Source organism: Hippopotamus amphibius, chromosome 6 (genome assembly GCF_030028045.1).
Source record: "Hippopotamus amphibius kiboko isolate mHipAmp2 chromosome 6, mHipAmp2.hap2, whole genome shotgun sequence".
Taxonomy (NCBI): domain Eukaryota; kingdom Metazoa; phylum Chordata; class Mammalia; order Artiodactyla; family Hippopotamidae; genus Hippopotamus; species Hippopotamus amphibius.
In genome coordinates this window covers 35254696-35273142 of record NC_080191.1, presented here as the reverse complement: position 1 = coordinate 35273142, position 18447 = coordinate 35254696, and the positions used below count along the sequence as shown (strand labels likewise).

Below are 18447 nucleotides of genomic sequence, written 5' to 3'. Positions count from 1 at the left end.
TCATGTCTTATTTACTTTTTTATCCTAAGGAACTAGTCTGGCCCATTTGTATTTCTTGCTAAATATTTGTTTAAGTTAATTATTCTAGCAGGAGCTGATTTTGGAGCTTATTCTGTGTTTTAAAATTTGGCTCTATATGGCAAACGTGTTAGCTAATTAATTATTTTAACATTTATTTATTTAGCACTATTTCTTCAAGGCCCATTTTATATATACTGTTTATTTCTACGTAGGGCGTAGTTTCTGATTTGAAGTTTCCATATTAATATTGGAAAACTGAACACACAGACACGCACAATAAGTGGAAGATATTATGCATTAAGTGCCTTAATACAGGTACAGGTAAAAGCCTCCAAGAATTAAAGATCAATTATCACTTTGTCAGGCTTCCTGGGGCAAGCTTTCACGGGGAAGATAGTATATTTCTAACTGGACATTGAACTATTCAATAGGAAGATCTACAAGGGGAAGATATTCTAACTAAATGGAATGAAGTAGACAACAGTGCATATGTTGGGCAGTTGTGTACTAGCTTTGGTATCTGAGGAGCAGACTGGCTAGAGTGCAGGGCACTGGGAGAAGTATGTGATGTACAGTTGTATTAGGGAACACTTGTATGTACTTTGTATTGAGATCCTTGGGCTATAGGACAAGGTTTTGGGGGTTTGGGGTTGTTTTTTGTTTTGTTTTGTTTTTTGTTTTCTTTGAACTATATTTGTTTAGCCTTCCTAGGAAACCTCCAACAATGGTTTGAATGGACAAATTATATAATGTGAAATGCACTTTAGAAGATCTGGGTGAAGAATGCACTGAAAAGTATTGGTAGTAACGAGAATTTCCAGTAGTTCAGGTGAGAGACTGAGAAATGCCATAGATCTTAGGAAATGATGTAGTAAATGGATTTAGTAATTCATGAGGGGCTACGTGAGGAGCAGAGGAGTCAATGACTCGGTCAAAGTTTTAGTCTAGAACTAAACCTTTTAACAGCAACAGGGAGGTTAGAATGAGGCACTCATGAAAGGAACATGATAAATATTGTTTTAACTGTATTGTATTTGAACATCCAGATGGAAACCGACAGGCAACTGAAATTCAGAGCCAGCGAGAGATGATTTGGAACTGGTTATGTGGATTTGGAAAGGGAAAGACAGATGACTAAAGTAGCACATGCACAGAACAAACACAAAAATAATTCTTCAGTGTTTTTACACTGTTACACGCTTTCTCTTTCATTTACTGTTTATGAATGTCTAGCGATTAGGAACTTTCATAATACTTCTGAATGTAGCCTTACTAGGACTTATTTGTGGAAACAAAAGAAAGTAATCTCCTAGGTTGTCGTTTCTATGTGTTGTTACCATTTTATGTTATTCTATGGAATCATTTGAAGATATTAGTAAATTTTAATAGAAAATATCTTCATCAACTATCTTGCATAAAGTAGGTTACTTTTTAATTTTTACAACATAAAGGGATTTCATTTTTTTCAAGGCTATTATAAAACACACTGGAATTAGTCTAGTTGAGCTAGTCTAGTCTAGCCTAACCCTATAGACTAGCTCAAGGCAGTCCATGCTCTAAAACTAATTGTCGAATAACTTTTCAAAAGTAAGGAAAGGAATTCTTCAGGATGCACAGCAAAATGAATCACCTTTTACTTATTTCTGCCTTATCTGTCGTCATATATAGGACTTACGCAGATCTGGGACATACTGATTTAGAATAATGAAAGATATTTCACAAAGGAATAAAGGTGAAATAATATTCAGAAAGCTGTAATAGAACGTTAAAAGAGAAAAGTAAGATTTTCATGTTAGAAAACATTAGCACGCCCCTTCTGGCGTTTGTTGAGTGTGTAGCTGTTTACTGATTTTTTTCTTGACAATCTCAGATCTTAAAATAGTGGACATAAAATATAGAGCAGTTCCTTAAAAGATTTTAAGATAGGAATATTCATAAAGTAGATTTGGATATGAATTTTATATTCACTAGGTCATTTGCTAACTTTAAAATGATTATGTTTATTTTTCTAGTAATTAAACTTGTCCTCATTCCTTTATCTTAAAAGAGATTATGAATCTTCAGTTTTAATATAGGCTCAGATTGTCCCAGGTGGAAGTTAAGGAGTTCATTATTCTTATCTCTGTCAATTTCCTAATTTATAAATGAGCTGAAGCAATTAATTTTTGCAAGACTCCTGTATTAATTATAGTGTTAGGCAGATTTCCTTGTGGTTTTGTAATTCTTTTTGTCACATTTTCACTGTGTTTACTATCTCAGCTTGATGCTTCCTGACATGCTGATTCATGTTTTAGTGTACTAGGAGGGTTTTATTCATCTGGAGGAATGAGTATAAAGAGGTCACACCTTATCATCACACTGGCATTTCTAGTGTGTGTCAACCGTATATCTCCTTTTAATTTAATCTCTGAAAAATGTAGAGGGATTTCTGCAGCTAAGCTGTACAAATCGATAAAATTTATAATCAAGGCTGTCTAATCTTTAAACCTAATATAAAACTTCACAGCTATTGATTACATGTGAAGGATCTGCAAGGTGTTAATCATGCATGAAAGCAAAGAATAAATGGTGGCTTCAGAAAAGGAAATGGACAAATAATCATCACCCCTGCAGTCCTTATCTGTCTTTCTGTTCCCCTGAAGCAAGCATGTTACCAGACACTTGCATTTTATTAAATCAAATGATGTGTTAAAGTATGTCAATAGCCATTATCATTTTTGAAATTTGTATTACTATAGCTTTTTTCTAGTTTAATTTAGAAATTTTCTTTTCTTTCTTCAGAAATGTGATCCAAAGCAAATTAGTCTATTTTGTAAGTTTCTAGAAGGAATGAAAGAAGAACCTAAGTTGATGTATTAAAATCATAATCTTTGTAAGGAGTGAAATGAGCCATACATACTTGGAATATCATTATAATGCCATTGTTGTAGTGTATTTTGGGGGTGTTGTGGGGGACTTCCTGTCATAAAATAGCCTCACTTAAAACGGGCCCTCTTAACCTTTCCATTTACTAATACATCAATACTTTATAATAATTTCCAAGTTTAATTTGACTGAGTCATTCAAGGACAGAGGTAAGGTGTTTACAAGGCAGTTGTGTAGTTGAGGAAATTATGTACTATTTCTGCATCTAAGCAGTGTGAGAGGGATTTGGATAAAAATATATATGTAAAAGTATTTTTTTCTATTAGACCTATCCACTCAAAAGTAAAGAAATTTAGACTATATTCCTGACTCAATATACCTATATACTTATGTTGATATAAAAATTGAGATATTTTAATAAATGTTATGTTTCATCCATGGATTAGGGTGCTAGAAAATGACTCAATAATTATAGCTTAGAATAAAGTATTGACATGTCTTATATCTCATAGAATTATTAGTCCAATATTTAATATATTAGTATCTGTGGGAGCCTAGTGAAAAAATGAACCTGCCCTCAAAGAGCATACAGGAAATAAAGACAAAACAAACTCATTTAAAGTCATTTTTTTAATTGTATATCATACTACTACAATATCTGGCACATGCCAAGCCATTATTAAAGTTTAATACAAAAAGAATACTAAATAAGCATTTAGTGGCTCAGCACAACTCATTATTAGAGAAATAAAATTTGTAAAATACTGTTCTATGGAGAGATCACTGACGTAATCGTCACACAAATGTTAAGGTTAATTTACCAAGTGAAGAGATTAGGGATAGAGATTATATCACAATGCTGAGCAATGACTAACCACAAAATCTCATCAGTGGCAGGAAGCCTCTGATGATCCTGTAGGGCTCACAGATCTGCTGGTAGGCTGGCTATTGGCTGATCGAGATGACCTTTGCTGGTACAAGGAAGTGATTGACTCAGCTCTGCTCCACATGCATCTCTTGGTCCAGAAGTGATGGTGGAGATGTCAGAACAAGAGGAGCTCACAGGACTTTTTGAGATATAGGCTGAAAATTAGCACACACCACCACTTTTGCCTCATTCTGTTGACCAAAGCAAGTCATGAGGCAAGCCCCAAATCAAAAGATGGGAAAATAGACCCCATTCTTTGGTGTGAAGAGTTGTAAAGTCACATGGCCAACAGTGTGGATAAAGGGAGAGGTGAAGAATTGGAGCCATCACAGAATTGAGTCCTTAAGTTCTATTTTCATTAGCTCTTGAACACAAAACATATTAAAATTAGTTGCTTTATTGTTCAGAAAATAAGGTTTCCAAGCATATACTATGGACCAACTACTTTGCTTGGCATACAAAAAATTTACTTCATTTTTTTAGTACAACCTAAGAAATGTGTCATTTATCTTCTTTTTAGGGGCGGAGAAGGCATTGAAAATTCCCTCTAGAGTTTTGTCACTGCTGTATACAGCTCCTCTCCAGTCATCTTATTTTATACACTGTATATTATGAAATAGAGCTTTCCATATTACTTCTTTGGGGTAATATACAAATCACTCTACATTTTTGTGTCTGATTAATGCTGTTGCTAAACATTTTTATGAAAAATAAAGTTTGTTTTTACAGTAGGAGTAGATTATTCTCTTTTTTAATTCAGTAAATTTTTGGATATGCCTTTTCTTTTTCTATTTTATATTTTATCCAAGTATAGTTGGTTAGCTATACAAAATGTTTTATTTTTTAAGTGTTGTTTAAAGTATAACACATAAGCAGAATATGCAGTACCAGAAATGAATTGAAGTGGATTCACTGATTGTAATTACATGTTTCTTCCAACACAGTCTAATATTATTAAATAAAAATTTTAGTGGAAAACATTGGAGTCCCCAAATTTTCAGCTCCCCATATTTTGAGAATTAGGTTTAATAAGACATTCAGTAAGATTTATCTGTTGTAAAAAATAGTTGTCTTTTTTTCCATGTCACTTTTGTAGTGTGTTCTTTTGAAAATCAGTTTCCTTAGCGTTATTGTAGAGAGGTTGCACATGTTATTAGAATTATCTGATGAACTTCAGTCAGACTTTTGAGAGCAGTGAAGATGATATATTTTGGTTTAATTTGATGATGTACTTAGCATTGTTCTGATGGTACTGGGTAAATATTTCTGTGACTCCGCAGGAGAGCTGAATGAGCCATGCACCCCTTCATTCTATATCTCCTGAGTCCAAGCATGTCATTTCAGCAACACAGCCAGAAAGCCAAAAGAGCTGACAGTTGGTTTGTGATTATTCCTGGACCTGAGGCTCCCTCATGTTACAGTACTAATCAAGTCATCTCACCAACTTATCATTAACTCAATTTGACCCGTGGGAGCATAGATGAAATATTTTTGGCAAGACTAATGATGCTATAAGATTGAAAAGATGTGCAGTGTAAAACCTTGATTATCCTCAGCCATTACCATCAGGAAAAGAATAAAAACACAAAGCATTAATAGAGAAAAGTAAAGACAATGTCTTTCAAAGCACTTAAATTTTTTTTCCTCCCCCAAGATATGTCAATGTTTTCTTCCTTTTTAAAAAAAAACAAAAACAAAAACAACTCACATTTGTTCAGAAATTTCATCCCAATTATTTTTTATTTTACGCTAACAAATATTTTCTCTGGCAGTCAGGAAACTCACTTTCCTTGTATTTGTTTTGATAAATGGAATGGAAATTGTGCTTTGCAGTCAGCTTCTAAGATTTCTTATGAAAAGGCAGCCAGGAGCACGAAACTCCCTGTCATGCTTCAGTGTTCTTAGTTTGTGACATCTTTGACAAGATCTTCCTTTTCTTCTTGGCACGAGCTTTGGGACATCTTCTATTTCTCTCTGACTGACAGCTGGATAATAAGTTTTATCACTAAAAACTCATCCTAGGGAAATGTGATCCCTGCCCTCGATTCTCTTGTAGCTGCTAAAGCTTTTGTTTTCACAACTCTTTCAGAATAACCAGAGATTATCACTGCAGAAGGACCTGGATATTGACCTGTCATGTCACGGGTTATTTAGCAAATACCAAAAATTGAATTCCCTTTTATCTGTTATCTAGAACCACTTATTAAATCATCTTGCTATTGAGAGGTGACTCAGTCAACAAGTTCTGTCTACTCATGTTGCCTTAATTTTTCTTAATCTTCAGAGAATTATTAAGCAGTTCTTCATTTTATGCTATCAAGTTGTATTAAATAATTAACACAAAAACTATTACAAGCATAAATCCCATGCTGGATCTGTTTAGAGTTTAAGTAAGAGCAGTGATATGTTACTTCTTTATTTATCTGCTAATTGTATTTTACTGGTCATAAATTTGATATGTAACTTTTCTGCTATTTCTTTTTATTTCTTCTGGGTTTCATGTGGCCTTTCTTACTGTAACAACTAAGAAATAGGTAAACAATAAAAGGAAGAATGGAATGGGAAAAGTTAGTAAACTTGTCTGATCAACATTTGACAGAAAAGGTAAAACCTTTGTCTACTGAAGTCACACCCCTCTTGGCCCCTTATTCTCCCCTAACACATTGCAGTCTTTGGATTTCTTCACTTCCAGTGTCTGCACACTTGACACAACCTCCAAGTTAATTTTTCTAAAGTAGTTAATTGAGTGTGTTAATTTCCTGCTCACTTTCCATTGGCTGTTAGATCAAGTTACCTCTTATCCTGACATCCAGACTTTTTCCAATCTTTTCCCAACCAATTTTTCCTATGTAATCTCCTATTAGATAACTTGTACAGCAACCAAATGGGATTACATATTTTTTCCAATTGTGTTCTGTGTATTTATTGGTCTTGTTTCCTCTGCATTTGTGTTATTTATCCAAACTGTGTCTATAGATCTTCTTGCCTTACCCATTGGGACCAAATGCAAATATCTCTTCCATTTGACAGGTGGAAGTTGTTTCTCTCTCTTGAATCCCTGTAATATTTTATTCTATTCATATGCCACTTATACTGTTTTAATTATTTATATTTTTTCTTAGTTTATCATCTTTACTAAATAAATATTAAGCTCCTTGAGGTCTATTACTGTTTTATTCACTTTAGAATCCTCCACATATACTATATAATAGGCAATCTATTTTTGTTTCATAATAGATGGATGACTTGTTCAAAATGTTTTAATATGATCCTTTGCTGCATGAAGATCATTCCCTTGCTATATTTCTTCCCAAGTTTCTGCCAGAATTTTGTCCCACAACTTTTTCAATTCCATGTTTCTTTCCCAGATTTCCTTTTACCTGAAAAGCAAAATGAGAGAGAAAGAGGACTGTTTTATAAACACATGTATGGAATACTTATAAAAATTTGAAAATAGAAAGTAACAAATTGGGAAGAAGGAAGAACGTTTAGTAAATTTCAAAACACATAATGAATAGTGCATCGATGAATGTGATCCCCATTGTTTTATCATCATTGTGGTGATCTACATTGTTATAAATACTACTTTCTGTGCCAACTCTACTTGCCATTCACCACTCTAGGTCATTTCTTTAAATTGTTTAATCCTTAAAACAGCACTTATGCCCAGCTTTATATAACACAATGAGTCCCGAGCAATATCCTTCTGCTTCCATTTATTCTACAAAAGTTAATTGCAATTTGAAAAGTTAAAAAATTTTTATAAATTCATATCTCAGAAATACAGTGCAATTATTGGTGAGACACAAGAATAATGGATCAGGGTGAGGAATTTAAGTAATTTTCATGTTGAATTCTCTGATAGAATTTTCTTTGAATGGATTTCGTGGTAGTAGAATGGTCTCAAGTCCCTACTGTTAATATCCTGATAAAAAAAAATCTGTGCACACGTGGTTGTCAGCCCAGGTCAGAGCTGACAGACTTCAGAGGTGTTGCACAGTAGAGTACCTATTGTATGTGTGTATATGTGTTTATATATGTATATGTGAATATACACATAGATGTATGTGCATGAACATGTATATTTGTGTGTAACATATACGTAAATATAGCTGAGAATGTCCAGCCTCAGTAAAAACTGGAAAAAAAATAAAGCACATGTTAATTAAGAATAAGTGTAATTAGACAGTGACTTCCTCTGAATCACTGCAGCTGCCTTAGAGCTCAAAATAATTGAATTTTGACTTTAGATGTGTTTCTGTGTGTGTGTGTGTGTGTGTGTGTGTGTTTACCTTGTATGTTGGTTCTGAATATTGCCCCAGGTGACAGTAAAATTATATTTTAAGTCACTATTTTAGTAATAACAATTCATTTTGCAGCATTTATTCAAGCTATTGTGAAAATGTAATTTTAAATACCATATTGACCTTGTAGAAAGATTCTTAGCCTATTAGAAAGCTATTTCTTTTCACAAATCTTTGTTTTTTATGCCAATTAATAAAATATTGGCTGCTGATATTATGATTGTGGTTTATTCACATATATATATAGGATTTCTAAATCTACCTTTTCCAGATTTTAAATTAGAGTTTTAAAATCTAACTTATATTAGTGTCAAAATAAACAGCATTTAAATACACAAAAACAAAATTCTCAGATTGAACTCTATGTATTTTTTACATACTATCAGTACATAATATAGCTTTTGTCAACTTTTAAAAATAAATGAGGATATAGAGCTATTGTGTCTTTCACAGTGTCTGAGTATGCTTTTGTTTTAAATTTTTTTTTAATTTCAAATATGAAATGAGTAGGGGGTAGTGAGTTACTTCTGTTTTTGACACTGAGTCCCTCAGTATGCACACATTTACATCTCTTCTTGCTCTTCCAAGCCTAGAGAAAAATCAAGTTCCTGCAAACTTTGACTTGCTCTAAGGCTATTCAGAATGTCAAGCAGTCCTAATAGGCAGTCAGCTAGCTGCAGCAGCTTAGCAGAAATTGAATAGCACATACATTCCCGATTTTCAGTGCTGCATAAAGGGGTTGAATAAAGGAAGCCAGAAGGCAAAAGAAATTGGATATAATGAGATTAGTTAGGAGAAGAAAATTTCTATTTATTTTTTATAATTATTTAACTTTATAAATAAAGAAGTTATTTTTTTAATTATTTTATGATTACTTTGGTAGAAAATGTAAATAGGCAGTCAGTAATATGACAGGCAAACTGAAGAGGATTTTAGTCCATGAAGTGTTAAGTAGCTTTTTTTTTTACCACTTTGCATTTCCACTTTTTTCACATTCATATGTACACTTTACTTTTTTAATTTCTTTTTTTTTTAAAGAGGCCTCTAAATTTGCTGTTCAGAAATATAGTCTCTCTATGATGACTTCAGCGTAAAGTCATGTGTAAACTTTAAACCATTCCTATGAATGTCCACTTTTTCTGTTGTTTTTTGTTTGTTTTGGGGGGGTTTATTGGTCTTAGAGTTTCCATTCGTTGTCACAGTTGCTTAGGTAAAATTTTCCTCCACTCCTACCAATGAAATTGTGTCATACATCTGTAAAATAGATTCTTTCTGAATTTTTATTTCATTTTTTAATACATTTATACCCCCTTTACTCATTTCTCTGATCCCTCATCCCTTGCCTCTGGCAACTGCCAATCTGTTCTCTATAACTAATCTATGATCTTATTTTTTTGGTTATTTTTTGTTTTTGTTTTTACAACCCCACACATAAGAGACATTATATGGTATTTGCCTTTCTCTGTCTGACTTATTTCATTTAGCATAATACCTTGGAAATCTATCCATGTTGTTGCACATGTCAAGATTTCATTTTTCATTGCTTAATAATATTCCATTGTATATGTGCATATATGCATAGATATACATATATATGTCTATGTAAAACACATTTTCTTTACTCATTCATCCCTTGATGGACACTTGTAAAGAGTGCTGCAGTGAACATGGGGGTATATATATCTTTTCATGTTAGTGTATTTATTTTCTTCAGATAAATACCCAGAAGTGGAATTGCTAAATCATATGGTAGTTCTTTTTTTAATTGAGGAACCTTAATACTGTTTTCCATAGTGGCTGCATCAATTTACATTCCCAACAGTGCACAAGGGGTCCCTTTTCTTCACATCATCACCAGCACTTGTTATTTCTTGTCCTTTTGATGACAGCCATTCTGAGAGATGTGAGGCAATATCTTATGCTTTTGGTTTGCGTTGCCTTGATTATTGCTGATGTTGAACATCTTTTCATGTACCTGTTGACCATCTGTATGTCGTCTTTGGAAAAATGTCTGTTAGGATCTTGTGCCCCTTTTTAAATCACCTTGTTTGGGCTCTTTTGCTATTGAGTTGTAGGAGTTCTTCATATATTTTGGATATTAACTACTTATCAGATATATGATTTGCAAATATTTTCTCCCATTCCACCTTTTCATTTTGTTGATGGTTTCCTTTGCTGTGCAGAAGCTTTTTAGTATGATGTAGTCCCACTTATTTAGTTTTGCTTTGTTACCTTCGCTTTTGGTGTCAAATCCAAAAAAATCATGGCCTATGCCTGTGTCAAGGAGCTTATTACCTCCTACATTTGTTTGTTTTTTTTCTAGGAGTTTTATGGTTTCAGGTCTTACTTTCAGATCTTTAAACCATTTTGAGTTAATTTTTGTATGTGGTGTAAGATAGTGGTTGTGTTTCATTCTTTTGCATATGACTGTCCAGTTTTCCTAACACAATTTATTGAAGAGATAGTTCTTTCCCTGTTGTGTATTCTTGACTCCTTTGTCGTAAATTGATTGACCAGATATGTGTGCATTTATTTCTGGGCTCTCTATTCTGTTCCATTGATCTATGTGTCTGTTTTAATACAAATATCATACTGTTTTAATTATAACTTTGTACTATAGCTTGAAATGAGAGAGCATGATGTCTCCAGCTTTGTTCTTTTTTCTCAAGATTGCTTTGGCTATTTGGGGGTTTTTTTGTGATTCCATACAAATTTTAAGATTATTTGTTTTATTTCTTTAAAAAAATACCATTGGAATTTTGATAGGGATTGCATTGAATCTGTAGATTGTTTTGGGTAGTATGGCCATTTTAACAATATTGATTTTTTTCAATCCATGAGCACTGAATAGCTTTCATTTGTGTCTTCAGTTTCTTTTATGCTTTTCTTAGACTTTTAAAGTTGTATTAGAATGCAGGGTAAGTGAAAATTGAATAGTGGAATAAAATGAAAAGATGTATGAGAGAGACTGATCGCTTGGAAAAAAAGAAATTTATAAAGGGATAAGATGTCAGATTCAAAATGAGAGATGTATGAAAACAGGTGTATAACTACTAGACCTAAGAAAATTATAGCAGAGGAATAAATATTTACTGGTGCTTTCTCTTATTGCTGTATGGGATGTTTTCATTCATATGCAACAGGTATTTTCGGGGGAAATCTTACTTTCTCACTCTAGACACTTTTAGAACAAACTATGGACTAACTGCAGCATAGCCACTCAGTTGTACCTGATTGCTACTTAACAGGCAGCAAAGTCACAGTTTATCTGGGAATTTTTGGATAATCCTACCTATAAGTGCCTAGCCAGTTTGTGGGCAGTGGTGCCAAAGACCGTGTTTTCAGTCTAACTAGATGGAAAGGAAAATGTCATCACCTCACTCTTGTGCCTGGCAGAGAAAATGGTAACATAGCTCTGGACATATAAAGAAATTTTTTAAATGATTAAAAAAAAACACATCTTTCTTCCAGCCTACTTAACACTGAAACAAAGGTGGTAAAATTCGGGGGACTGGATATTGTAAACAATTGGAAGATCAGCAGACAGACATTTAAAACCTAAACTTTGGATTCTACCAAAGATTAATTTGCATATATATATACCTATACACACACACACACACACACACACACATATGTATTTTTATAGTTTTGAGGCCACCAGAGTGTATTTCAGATTGCACATTAAATACATTGAACTGGAATCCCAATTTGGGTTTGCCATCTGTGCACCATGTTGATTAATTTTACACAACTAAGATTTTAATCTCAAAAATGAAAATTTATAAAAATACTCATATTGGGCTTTTTGTATTCCTTATTTTTCTTCACTTTTTCCTTACTGATTTCTACTTTTCAAGAACACTAACAGTCCCTAGGGAGTTAATGGAGGTAGCAACAAGGCCTCGACCTTGGTCTTGACTTTAATCTCTTTGTCAAATCAGTGTATTAAAGTTTTGCTGTGTATTGGTTTGTTTACTGTGTAGACTTTGTCATGGCCATGACTTTCATAGAGTAATTATTTTGATTAAGTTAGACAATTAAAGTTAGTCTTGCATGAGAAAAGTATACACTTGAGAAGCAGTGATGGATGGACTCCAGTCTTCAGAGTGTTTAGTTCTGCCAGCATTTTCCACTTGAATGGAAATTCACCTCCCAGTTTGATTTGGGTGACACTGAATGGATTGTAAAACCTGAGTGTTTCCTAGAGACAGACAAAAAGAGATCAAGAAGGACAGATGACAATGTGAATATCCACGTGTTCTTGCAATTTTTCTCAGATATTTTTCTGCTTTGATGAACAACATCATTATTGAAATAATAAATGTTAATATCTGCGTCATTTTTGTAAATGCTAGTTTAGTGTTACAATTAGACAAATTAGTATACAGCATAGCTTGGTGACATGACAAATCATAGAGCAGAACATGTTGACTCTTATCCATTATGATGTATTAGCTAATTCACTTGCTCAATAATGACAAAAGAAAGATGAGGAATAGGGCAGTAACAGCAGAAACAACTGTAAAAGCATTGTGGTTGTTTTTCGGGTTGTTTATTTTTTTGCGATGTTCCTGAGTACTAAGGATTGTGGACATTTTACATTTCATTTCTTTTCCCAATGGTAAATCATAGCCCCTGACAGAAACCTTCAAGAATAAGATCGAGTATATAAAGAAAATGAGAATAAACGATGACTTCCAGATTTTCCTAGGTTTACACATACTATGTCATGCTCAATGTTGTATTTTTTCAGGATTATTCATGGTAAAGTTGACAGCTATCTGCATCTTTGATTTATTTTTCAGAACCTATGCGAACCCCAAAGACTTTAAAGATTGCTGAGATACAGGCAAGACGCATTGCTGTGGATTGGGAATCCTTGGGTTACAACATCACTCGTTGCCACACTTTTAATGTCACTATCTGCTACCATTACTTCCGTGGTCACAATGAGAGCAAGGCAGACTGTTTGGACATGGACCCCAAAGCCCCTCAGCATGTTGTGAACCATCTGCCACCTTATACAAACGTCAGCCTCAAGATGATCCTAACCAATCCAGAAGGCAGGAAGGAGAGTGAAGAGACGATTATTCAAACTGATGAAGATGGTATGCTCATACTTCCTTATTTTTAAAGGGGGGAGCTTTATGACAAGAATTATATACTTGCTTACATTTTTTGCCTATAGTCCCCAAAACTGAATTGGACTCTGAAATGTGCTAAATATTCTTAACAGGGTTAACTTTGGAAAGAGTTTGCCTTTAACAAAAACCTTAATATTCTTCAGGGTAGCATCAAATACTATATGAACTGTTCCTTTACTGTTTTCTGTTTTTATACAATGTTAGAAAAGTAGCAACTACACTAAAAGACTAAATAAAGTTTTTATCAAATGTTCAAAAATAATTTTCACCATTTGTGGCACTACATCGATTACCTATTGCTGAAATGCACTTAGTTAAAATTTTAGTTTTTGCATTTTACAGACCAATAGTAATAGCTTTCATTTCCTTTAGATTTGAAAGCAGCATTGTTTACCTACTCTATTTATTTTTAGGTACTTTTATGTAATTATAAATATAAAAGAAGGTCAAAGTTTATATTTTGAAGTCTAAATAAAAGTCCTTATCAGATATTAGCAAGCTATCATCTTTTACCCATTTTATTACCACACAAGTAATTGAATTATAACTTGCCCAATTTCTATGTGCATTACTTCTAAATTATTAAGTGATAGGAAGAAACATTTATGTTAATATTATAAATTACGCACACATGTACTATAGTATGTCATTAATGGAATATGAATACATTTTCTGATTTTGAAAAAATGTATCCTAGACAAAAATGTATAAAAGTGATCATCTAATAATGACACTGTATTCCTCCAATGTAAGATATTTCATTTGCAAAATTTCCTTTTATGAATGAAAGCATGCAGGGGTGGTGCTATGTAGTGAATGGAGGCAAATCTGACCTGGGAGTTAGGAATCATGAGTTTTTGGTCCTGGCTCTAATAACTCTGTAACCTTAGCAAATCCTTTCATCCCTCTAGTTCTCTATTTCTCAGCTCTATATGAAAAGTTTAAATCAGATGATCTCTAAGCTTCCATCTGCATTTTTATTGGAGTTTGAGAAAACAGGCTGTATTTCATACCCGCGTGTTCCCAATGTCCCTCAAGTTCTGAACTTCAGGCTCAGATGTATATTTTGATGCCTACCAAGGATGAGATAGCTCAATATACCATAGTTTCTAGAAATTCTCCTTATCACTTCAAGCTTTCTTACTCTGAAAAATGGAAATGATCTTGGATAGTTCTGCTGTTTTTGTTGTAATAAAGGGAAGTCAAAGCCTTTAACCTCACTTAGCTCAGGCTTTCAAGGAAACAATATTGTCCTAAAAGTATGCATATTCCTAAAATTTCAAAGAACAAACCTGAGTTATTCATGATAAATATATTTTTGTCACCTTTGAGGTCATAAAACATAATCACCTCGGCTATCATGTTTGAACTTGCAATTAATCAAAGCATAAACAACATTTTAAAGAACAAGCCCTGCTTTAATACATAAACATACAAACACTTGTATTACCCCCCCACACACACACACCACAACAAATGCTTATGAAAGAAAAATGGCTGAGTGTAGTTGTTTTATTGGTAGAGTATCAAAGGGGGAAGTCTAAGCATGGATTCAAAAGCTCTGAAAAATCTCTGTCTCATTTTATAAAGTGGGATAAATATTATCTCTATATTATCCTAGACATTTTTAAGTATAGTTGATTTACAACATTGTGTTAGTTTCAGGTGCACAGCAAAATGATTCAGTTTTTTTTTTCCAGATTATATTCCATTATAGTTTATTTCAAAATATTGAATACAATTCCCTGTGCTATACAGTAAATACTTGTTGCTTATCTACTTTTTGTATAGTAGTTTGTACCCACTAATAAATACATCCATCCTCCTACTTTATCCTTCCCTCCCTCCATATCCCCTTTGGTAACCATTAGTTTGTTTCATGTCTGTAAGTCTGTTTCTCTTTTGTATATAGATTCATTTGCCTTGTTTTTAGATTCCACATATAAGTGATACCATATAGTATGTGTCTTTCTCTGTCTGGCTTACCTCACTAAGTGTAGTATTCTCTAGGTCCATCCATGTTGCTGCAAATAGCAATATTTTATTCTTTTTTATGGCTGAGTAATATTTTATTATACACACACACACACACACACACACACACACACACCCCAGACCTTCTTAAGCCACTTGTCTGTTGGTAGATACTTGGGTTGTTTCCATGTCTTGGCTATTGTAAATAGTGCTGCTATGAATATTGGAGTATGTATCTTTTTGAATTAGAGTTTTTGTCTTTTCTGGATATATACCCAGAAGTGGGATTGCTGAATCATATGGTAGCTCTAGTTTTAGTTTTTTAGGGACCTCCATACTGTTCTCCATAGTGGCTGCACCAATTTACATTCCCACAAGCAGTGTGCAGAGATTTTCTTCTCTCCACACCCTTTCCAGCATTTATTATTTGTAGACTTTTTTTTTCCATCCTTCAGATCTTTGTTGGAATGTGTTTGCTTTACAATGTTGTGTTAGTTTCTGCTGTATGACAGAGTGAATCAGCTGTATTTATACATATATCCCCTTATCCCCTCCCTCTTCAGCCTCCCTCCCATCCTCCTCATCCCACCCCTCTAGGTCGTCACCAAGCATCGAGTTGATCTCCCTATGCTATGCAGCAGCTTTGCACTAGCCATCTATTTTATATTTGGTAGTGTATATATGTCAGTGCTACTCTCTCACTTCGTCCCAGCTCCCCCTTCCACCCCTGTGTCCTCAAGTCTGTTCTCCACGTCTGTGTCTCTATTTTTGCCCTGCCACTAGATTCACCAGTACTGTTTTTTTAGATTCCATATATATGCATTAGCATATGGTATTTGTTTTTCCCTTTCTGACTTATTTCAGTCTGTATGACAGACTGTAGGTCCATCCACCTCTACAAATAATTCAGTTTCATTCCTTTCATGGCTGAGTAATATTCCATTGTATATATGTGCCACATCTTCTTTATCCATTCATCTGTCAGTGGACATTTAGGTTGCTTCCATGTCCTGGCCATTGTAAATAGTGTTGCAGTGAACATTGGGGTGCATGTATCTTTTTGAATTATGGTTTTCTCAGGGTATATGCCCAGTAGTGGGATTGCTGGGTCATATGGGTAGTTCTATTTTTAGTTTTTTAAGGAACTTCCTTACTGTTTTCCATAATGGCTGTATCAATTTACATTCAAAAACTAACAGTGTAGGAGGGTTCCCTTTTCTACACATCCTCTCCAGCATTTATTGTTTCTAGATTTTTTGATGATGGCCATTCTGACCGGTGTGAGGTGATACCTCATTGTAGTTTTGATTTGCATTTCTCTAATGATTAGTGATGTTGAGCATCTTTTCATGTGTTTGTTGGGCATCTGTATGTCTTCTTTGGAGAAATGTCTATTTAGGTCTTCCACCCATAATTGCATTGGGTTGTTTGTTTTTCTGATATTGAGCTGCATGAGCTGCTTGTATGTTTTGGAGATTAATCCTTTGTCATTTGCTTCATTGGCAAAAAGTTGGTAGACTTTTTGGTGATGGCCATTCTGACCAGTGTGAGGTGATACATCATTGTGGGTTTAATTTGAATTTCTCTAATGATGAGGATGTCGAACATCTTTTCATGTGCCTGTTGGCTATTTGCGTGTCTTCTTTGGAAAAATGTCTATTTAGGTCTTCTGCCCATTTGTTGATTGGGTTCTTAGGTTTTTTTGTTTTTTTGGTTTTTTTTTTTGACATTCAATTGTACGAGCTGTTTGTATATTTGGGTATTAACTCCCTTTTTGGTTCCATTGTTTGCAAATATTTTCTCCCATTCTGCAGGTTGTCTTTTACTTTTGTTAATGGTTTCCTTTGCTGTACAAAAGCTTTTAAGTTTGACCAAGTCCCATTTGTTCATTGTACACTATACATTTTATAACCCGTGATTTTAGTAATAAGAATGTACTCATATATTTTATTGCCTACACTTAAAATTTGAAAAAAAAAACCCACATGATTTCTTAATTGGTAATGTTAGTCTCAGTTATGTGAGTTTTGTGCTTCTATAGTCAATCATTCTCTAACAATATAATTCATTTTGGTAATATTCTTCGGGATGAGTTTTTAGTCTGCTTTTCTTTCCACAAACCAAAGAATGCAGTCAGGCTTATATAATCTTTTCTCATATTGCATTAAAATTTTTCATGTATTTTTGGGTACGCATACTACTAGATTGCTAATCAGGAAGTGAACTGCTTTGGAAATTTAAATTGTGTCATAAAATTGATCAAACTCATGACTGTGCTATTTATTTCATCAGAAATACTTTGGTAAAAGTAAAATGGCATTAACTATTTGGTCTAATTTCAATATTATTTCTTACCCTTGTTTTCTTTTAACCTCTGTTTTGCAGAATTTTTTTATTGTTGGTAATGACATTGAGTTGCATGTTATTATTTCATGGTAGTAGAGTCACAAAGTAATTCCTTCTACTATAAGGTTTTTGTTTTTGTTTTTTATTTTTGCTTTATCTATAAGACTAAATGATTGAAGTACAAGCTTTCTATAAAGTATTTGCAAAGAAGCCAGTCTTCAAATCGGTTTCTTATTAACTCCAGTTTCTACATAGAGCACTTGATATGTCTCAGTGGTCCTGAATTGGGGGGTGGGGGGAATGGAATATCTAAATCATAATCCATTTGGGGAAGATCGATGGCTTATGATGATCTAAGTCAGTCTTACTAAATTATTGCTGCCCTATATACATAGAAAAATAATAAATTATCAGCCATCTAATAAAAGTATAATTTCATGGAAAGAATTTTGGGGACATCCATAAATCATGAGAGCAAAGCTAAATGATTTCCCACCAGAACCCTAAGGTAGAATTTATATTTAATTTATTGCATGCATTTTTTTAATGCATGGGTAGAATTTTTTGTATGAGATTTTGTTTTCATTTTTTATTCTAGCATTCATAAAAATCAATATTGTGACGTTAGCACAGCAGAAAAACCTGGTTTGGGGATGCTTTTTGGCTAATACAAAGCTATTTTTAAATAAATATACATTTATTATATTTTAAAGGCTGTAATGCTTATTTAATATAATCTTGCCCCACCCACATTTCATTTTCCTCTCTTTCACTTTGAGAGTTATATTTTAAGGGACTTTTTATGTGCAAAAAAAGAAATTAGGTGAAACAGCTCTCAAATAAATTACAAGCACGGGAATAA

The 18447-nt window shown here is 33.6% G+C and overlaps 1 protein-coding gene across 2 annotated transcripts in view; it reads left to right on the top strand.

Moving 5' to 3' along the window:
* The window catches only part of PTPRK (protein tyrosine phosphatase receptor type K), a 535150-nt gene that overhangs the window by 396840 nt on the left and 119863 nt on the right, over positions 1-18447 (top strand). For both annotated transcript variants that reach the window (XM_057738295.1, XM_057738294.1), the window contains exon 8: positions 12927-13229. In XM_057738295.1, coding sequence (XP_057594278.1) covers positions 12927-13229 — 303 coding nt within the window. The remainder of the gene's footprint in view (positions 1-12926; positions 13230-18447) is intronic.